Genomic DNA, 7,219 nt, shown 5'->3' with positions numbered 1-7,219 from the left:
TGTTGCCGAGCGGCGCCGGCGGCCTCTTGTCGCCGACGGCGTCGGTACACGGTGGCGCGTCGTCCAACAGCGACCGCCGCTCGACGCACCTCGCCCACCCGCAGCCCCTTCGCCAGCACCCTCTCGCCTCGCCGACGACCGAGGGCCGGCCCCAGCTCCCGCGCTCGCCGTCGCACCAGAACGCCCGCGCCACCCCGTCGCCGACTTTCCCTCCCTCGCACTCGAACTCGACCCTCTCGTCGCACTCGCACTCGCACTCGCACTCGTTCTTCCCCACCTCTCGCTCTCCGACCGTCCCCGGCTTCCCCAAGTCGATCTCGTCGTCGTCGTCGTCGAACGCGCACGGCGGGCCGTCAGGCTCGTCCGCCAACACGAGCCCGTTCATCATGCACCCGCCGTCGCGCCCGGCCTCGTCGTCGTCGCACTCGCACGACCCGCGCGAGCGCGAGCGCAACGGGTACGGCGGGCCACCGAGCGCCGCGAGCGGCTCGCGCTCGAGGGGCAACTCGGCCGCGAGCAGCAACGACGGGACCGGGCGCGAGGTGACGAGGAGCAAGCGCAGCGAGCGAGGGCCGCCGGCAACGTGCGCCAAGTGCGCCTTGCCCATGACGGGCCAGTTCGTGCGCGCGCTCGGGACCGTGTACCACCTCGACTGCTTCCGGTGCCAGGTGCGTCCTCGGTCTCTCCTCTGCGCGCTCGGCAATCCGCGTCTCGTACATGACTCAAAGCGCTCCGTCCTGATGCCCGACTTTTACCCCTCTCGCAGGACTGCAGCAAGGTCGTCGCCGCCAAGTTCTTCCCGATCGACTCGCCCGACGGCGGCGGGCGGCAGGTCCCGCTTTGCGAGACCGACTACTTCCGCCGACTCGGCCTGCTGTGCCACAAGTGCGGCCAAGCGTTGCGAGGGAGCTACATCACGGCGCTCGGTGCGTCAACCTCGTCCTCCTCCTCTTTGTCTCTCCTCCCCGAGGCAGACTCGCCTGACCCTCCTCTTGCGCCCTCTTTCTCGCCGCCGCAGACATGAAGTTCCACGTCGAGCACTTCACCTGCTCGGTATGTCCCACCGTGTTCGGCCCGCAGGACTCGTACTACGAGCACGCCGGGTCGGTCTACTGCCACTTCCACTACTCGACCCGGTTCGCCGTCAAGTGCACTGGGTGCCGCACCGCCATCCTCAAGCAGTTCGTCGAGATCAACCGCAACTCGATCGACGAGCACTGGCACCCCGAGTGCTACATGATCCACAAGGTGCGCTCGCTCCCCCTCGTTCCCCTCCTCGTCCCGCCGCACACAGGCTCACCCTCGCCTCGTCTCGCCCTCGCAGTTCTGGAACCTCAAGCTCGCACCAACACCAAAGCTCGTCGAGCGACCACCTTCAGCCGCCGACCTTGCCGACCCGGCCTCGTCGTCCGCCTCGTCCTCACCCGCCATCGCGCCAGCGCCCGCCACCGCCACGTCGGCCTCGTCGACCGAGCCGCCCGAGTACCTCGCCGTCGAGGAGGTCGAGACGCCGTCGTCGCTCAAGGCGCGGCAGCGCCACATGGAGGAGCAGGTGTACCGCATCTGGACGATCCTGAGCGCTTTCGAGGAGAGCTCGGCGGCGTGCATCTCGGAGATGCTGCGGCACGTGTCGAGCGGCCACTACATGGAGGGCGTCGGCATGGCCGAGAAGTTTGTCCTGCACGTCGAGACGCTCTTTGCCGCCATCGACGACCTCAACGCTGCGTTCCGGGCCGCAGGCGCCAAGGGTCCGTCCTCTCTTCTCTTCTTCCCTCTCCTTTTCGGCGACACGAGCGAAGCATGACGACTGACTCCCTGCCCGCTTCGCAGAGATGTCGCACGTGCGCGAGGCGCGCATGCTGTGCAAGAAGGTCGTCAACTTCTTCATGCTCCTGTCGCACACGCACGAGACGGGCGCGCGCAAGATGTCGATCACGCAGGAGCTCCTGTCGCTCGTCACGGGCCTCGCGCACTACCTCAAGATCCTCATCCGCATCGCCCTCACGGGCAGCCTCAAGCTCGAGCGCGAGCACGGCAACGGCCAGGCCATCGGCCTCTTCCTCGGCCGCCTCGACCGCCTCGCGCGTGACCCCGAGGCCAACAAGATCTCGGCGACGGTCGCCGCGTTGGTCAAGAACGGCGCGTCGTCGGCTCGGCGAGGCGGCGGACTTGCCGCAGCAGCCGCATCATCGACGTCGCTCGACGCCCCGAGCCGCAAGGACTCGGCCCAGTCGGCGTCGTCCGGCAGCAGCGAGGGCGCCGCAGGAGAGGGCGTCGTCGACTCGTCGTCGCCGTCGTCGCCGAGCGGCACCCTCGCTCGCCCGACGTACGGATACAAGTCGCTCGCGCGCGTCGTCGGGACCCTCATTGGGCAGGGCGAGGCGACGACCGACCTGTGCGAGGGCTGCCGCCTCACGGTTGAGGAGGAGTGCGCGCGCCTCGGCACGTCGGTGCGGTGGCACTTGCCCTGCTTGCGCTGCCCGCACTGCCACCGCTGCGCGTCCAAGGACGAGGTCGTCCCGGACCCGCACGACGAGGTGTCGGTCGCCGACTTTGTCTGGGTCGACGGCGCAGGCGACGAGGCACTCGGCGCCGCCTTCTGCCGCGAATGCGCCTCGCGCGAGCGCGGCGGCAGCCTCGAGGGGACGGCCGGCCCGGGCCAGTTCGCCTACGTCACGCGCCTCGAGCAGTACGCGTTCCTCCTGTGCGTTGCGCTCAACAAGCTGTTCGGCCGCCTCAAGCAGCGCGGCGTCGTCGGCGGGCAGGTCGGCGCGGCGGCCGTTGACGAGGCGTCGGACGAGGCGAGGTCGCTCTCGGACGCCTACCGCGACTCGACCGACATCAAGCGCATGAAGAGCGTGCAGCTCGACCGCAAGCTGTCGGCGACGCAGGCGCGCACGCCCATGCGCTCGACGGTCGTCCAGTCGCCGGCGGGCCGAACCGCGACGAGCGACGCGACGACCGACTCGACGTTCACCCTGTTCCAGACCAAGCCGCCCGTCCCGTCGCGCAAGGACCAGCCGCTCGTCGACCCGGTCCGGGGCACGACCATCCCGCGCAACCAGGTCCGCGAGGTCGTCCCGCCGTCGTCGAGCGGCGCCCCGTCGGCCAAGTCGACGACGCCGACCAACCTCTCGGTCGTCACGACCCCAACCGCCGCCTCGCACGCCGACCGCGACCGCGACCGCACCGCGTCGCCTACTGTCGCCGTCGGCCCTCGCCCCGCCTTCCACCGCAAGACGACCGCCGTGCGCATCGTCGACGACCCGGTCGCCGGCGGCGTGCGCGAGCCCGACGGCCTCGGTGGGTCGTCCGAGCCGACGCAGGACGAGGAGGGCCTCACGCTCGCCGACCTGCCCAAGGCGCTCGAGGCCGAGCAGCGCCGCAGCGACCCGTCGCGGCCGTCGCCTCCTCCGGCGTCGCTCGGCACGATCGCGTTCGTCGGCGACCGCGGCGGCTTTGTCGGCGCGCCGCCTGCCGCACTGTCACTCGGCCCCAAGCTCCTGAGCGAGCTGTCGGCCCTCGAGTACTTTATCGTCAAGCACGTCGCCGCCGTCCTCCTCTCGAGCGAGTCGAGCGCCCTGCGCGACGCGGCGCCGCTCGACGAGCTCCTCGAGATGATCGACGCGAGGAAGAACACGTTCTGGGGCAAGCTGTTCAAGGGCGGGCAGGAGAAGAAGAGCGTCAAGAAGAAGGGTGCGTCCTCGGCTCCCCTACCCACCTCCTTCTCACCGTGCGCGACTGACTCTTCCCTCCCTCGTCGCTCCCAGGCGTGTTCGGCATCCCTCTCGAGATCCTCGTCGAGCGCAACGGCGCCGACTCGATGCACGGTGCCGGGCCCGGCTCGCTGCGCATCCCGAGCTTTGTCGACGACGTGATCTCGGCCATGAAGCAGATGGGTACGTCCTCGTCCCCATCCTCTTTCTTCGTCCCTCGACGAGTCACTGAACTCTCTCACCTGCGCAGACATGTCGATCGAGGGCATCTTCCGCAAGAACGGCAACATCCGCCGGCTCAAGGACCTGACCGAGGCGCTCGACCGCGACTCGGGCTCGGTCAACCTGTCGGACGACAATCCGGTCCAGCTCGCCGCCCTGCTCAAGAAGTTCCTGCGCGATCTGCCCGACCCGCTCATGACGTTCAAGCTGTTCCACCTCTTCATCGCTGCGCAGCGTGCGTCGCCCCGTCCTCCTCGGCCTTCTTCTCTCCTCGTCGCACCTCGGTCACTAACTCGTTCCTCGTCCCGCAGGTGTCGACAACGAGGACGAGCGCAAGCGCATGATGCACTACGTGTGCTGCCTCATGCCCAAGCCGCACCGCGACACGATGGAGGTCCTGTTCGTCTTCCTCAAGTGGGTCGCGTCCTTCTCGCACGTCGACGAGGAGACCGGGTCCAAGATGGACCTGCAGAACCTCGCCACCGTCATCAGCCCCAACATCCTGTACGCCAAGGGCAAGGACCCGGCTCGCGACGAGAGCTTCTCGGCCGCGCGCGTCGTCCACGAGCTTCTCGAGCTCCAGGACGAGTTCTGGGAGGTGCGCTCCCCTCTCTCTCTCCCTCTTTCTCTCTCTTCCCGGACCCGAGACTGACTCGTCGTACTCCACCAGGTGCCCGCCGAGTGCCTGTCGATCCTCAACGACCAGGAGCTGTTCGCCAACCCGTCGCAACTCACGTCCAAGGAGATCCTCGCGCGCGCCGAGAACCACATCCGCCTCTTCGGTCGCGGTACGGGCTTCAGGGTGTCGAGGGGCGAGGCGAGCCCGCCGAGGCGACCAGGACTGCAAGGTGCGTCCGCCAAGACCGTCGTCCTCGCCGCCTTCCCAACCTGACCCTTCCCTTCTTTCCGCAGAGGCTTGGTCGGCCCCAGTCGTCCCCGGCGGTCTCCCGAGCGGCTCTCGACCTCTCTCGACGTCGGTGTCGCCGTCGCAGCTCCTGCGCTCGCCCGAACGACCCGTCGCCTTCGCCAACCCGCAGCAGGCGAGCGGTCCGGTCCCGCCGCATCCCGCCGGCCTTCCTCAGCCTCGCCCCGGCGCCGGCAACTCGTCCTGGCTCCCCGGTCCGCCGCACCCGGGTCGGTTCGACGAGTCGTCGCGTCGCGGCAGCTCGGAGGGAACCGCCTACCGGCCCTCGAACGACCATGGGCCGCACTCGCAGCCGCCGTCGCACGCCTCCTCGCCGCAACACCGCGGTCACGCACACACGCCGTCGACGCACCCGTACCAGTAAGGCGACGCCGTCACTCGATCGTCGCCGTCGACGCGCCCTGCCTTGGTTCCCCTCCCTCTCGACCTCGCCCGCTCCATCACGATCCTCCCCCGCAACGACTCGTTCCTCTTCCTCCTCTCGCCCCTGATGCCCACTATCTATTCCCGTTGTCGTCGCACGAGATACCCCCCCTTTCGCCTCGCCGGCCGCGGCCCTCGGACCTCTCCTCCCCCTCATCATCATCGTCGAGCGAGCGTGCACCTCGCCGCCCTCCACCTCCACCATCGTTGATCGACCTGCAACGCACTAGTTTCTCTCGATTCATGTGAGCGCGGCGAGAGCTTGAGAGGGCCTGTGACATCGCCTCATCGGAATTCGAAAGTCGTCCAGGCGCGCGTCGTCTCGCGGTTGCGCCGGCCGTAGCGTCCCTCGCTCCTCTCGCGCACCGCTCTTGCTGCTGTCCGACCTGCCAGACCGCCTCGACTCGCCACCAGCACCGCCCAGAGCCGCCGACTACGACCGGTTCGTCCCTCCTCGCCTTTCCACCTCGTGTTGGTCGCACCGAGGGGAGCACTCACACTGACCTCAGGTCCATCCGCAGCTGCGACCAAGCCTTGTGCACGCTCTACACGCCCGTCCTGCGCACCCGATCGCACCACCAGTCCCCCTGCGTCCCACCCCTCGAGCCTCGACGACGACATCGCCTCGTCCGCTTCCTCTAGCGGCGGTCTCGCGCCATGAAGTTCGCGCAGTACCTCAACTCGCACGCGATAGATGAATGGAGGCGGGCCTACATCCAGGTGAGCCCTTGCGCCCAAGCTCCTCTCGTTCCCCTTGAGCTCGCAGCGCTGACCCTCCCCTCGCGAGCCTGCAGTACCGACAGCTCAAGAAGCAGATCGGCCGCGCGACCGATGAGCTCGTCGACATCGACGACGGCGGCACGGGCGACGTGAGCAGCGGCGACGCGGGCAAGAGCGTACCAGGAGCTCACGCCATCGCCGCCGAGCGCGAGCGAGCAGCGCGCGTGCGCGAGTCGCAGTTCCGCCAGAGCGGTTCGGCAGTACCCGGAGCGCGCGAGCCGGGAGGAGGAGCCGTGCACGACCTGGTGGACGACGACCGGGACCTCGAGCGAGGAGGTGGGACCGACCACGAGGCGCGGCCTGTACCTGTGCGCTCGCTCAGCGAGCACAAGGCCGACCCGGCCAAGGCGCCGACGCCTGCACCTACGGCGACCTCGCCGCTCCACTCGCCCGGCCTGTCGGTCATGTCGTCCTCGGCCGGCGAGCGCAACTCGGACGACACCAACAACAGCCGCCAGCCCATCGTCCGCCTCGAGCCGCACGCCTCGCGCTCGTCGACCAAGGCCGCCGAGCGTGACGACAGCTCGACGGGCCTCCCGCACCCGTTCAGCCGCAAGCCGTCGTCTGGGCGCGACGCCATCGCCGGCCGGCCCGCCGACTCGAGGCGCAAGTGGCGCGAGGGCTTCTCGGGCAGCATGGAGCTCGACGAGGTCATCGACAAGTGCCCGCTCCAGTCGAGGCGGTTCTTTGCGCTCCTCGACCGCGAGCTCGAGCGGGTGTGCGGGTTCTACGCCGACCGCGAGGCCGAGGCGTCCAAGCGGTACGAGGAGTTGAGCGCGCAGTGGCGCGAGCTAGCGAGTGCGTCCTCTTTCCTCCCCTTTCTCGAACGTCAAAGATGGATCCTGACACGCCGCCTTTTGCGCGCAGTCCACAAGAAGGAGTTCCAGGCGTTCAAGGAGCGCGAGCTGCACCCGCCCGCCTTCGTCACCTCGCTCTTCCCCAAGAACCAGCACATCTCGCACATCCCGGGCACGCAGATGGTCCGCCGCACGCTCGCGCACCGCAAGCAGCAGGCCAAGGACGCCGAGGAGGCCGAGGACGGTCCGCCGCGTCGGCGGCGTCTCTCGGACGAAGGCGACGAGGAGCGAGACGGCGACGCAGAAGGAGAAGGAGCCGATGCGGACGACGAGGGGGTCGAGGTGGCCAAGCAGGT

At 68.9% G+C, this 7,219-nt stretch overlaps 1 protein-coding gene across 1 annotated transcript; it reads left to right on the top strand.

Moving 5' to 3' along the window:
- Positions 1–386: 386 nt before the first annotated feature.
- Positions 387–5,379, top strand: RHOBADRAFT_36373 (uncharacterized protein; the record flags this gene model as incomplete). The annotated part of the gene is made up of 13 exons (XM_018413350.1): positions 387–668; positions 767–926; positions 1,019–1,248; positions 1,325–1,360; positions 1,475–1,748; positions 1,831–2,129; positions 2,376–2,999; positions 3,291–3,696; positions 3,771–3,899; positions 3,967–4,173; positions 4,250–4,536; positions 4,609–4,786; positions 4,851–5,379. 13 exons carry the CDS (start codon positions 387–389, stop codon positions 5,225–5,227), a joined length of 3,489 nt encoding a protein of 1,162 aa, XP_018271566.1. The 3' UTR covers positions 5,228–5,379.
- Positions 5,380–7,219: the final 1,840 nt, after the last annotated feature.

This window comes from Rhodotorula graminis (genome assembly GCF_001329695.1).
Source record: "Rhodotorula graminis WP1 unplaced genomic scaffold RHOBAscaffold_6, whole genome shotgun sequence".
Taxonomy (NCBI): domain Eukaryota; kingdom Fungi; phylum Basidiomycota; class Microbotryomycetes; order Sporidiobolales; family Sporidiobolaceae; genus Rhodotorula; species Rhodotorula graminis.
Note: the sequence above shows the minus strand (reverse complement) of the source record. Positions and strands in the feature narration are given on the sequence as shown.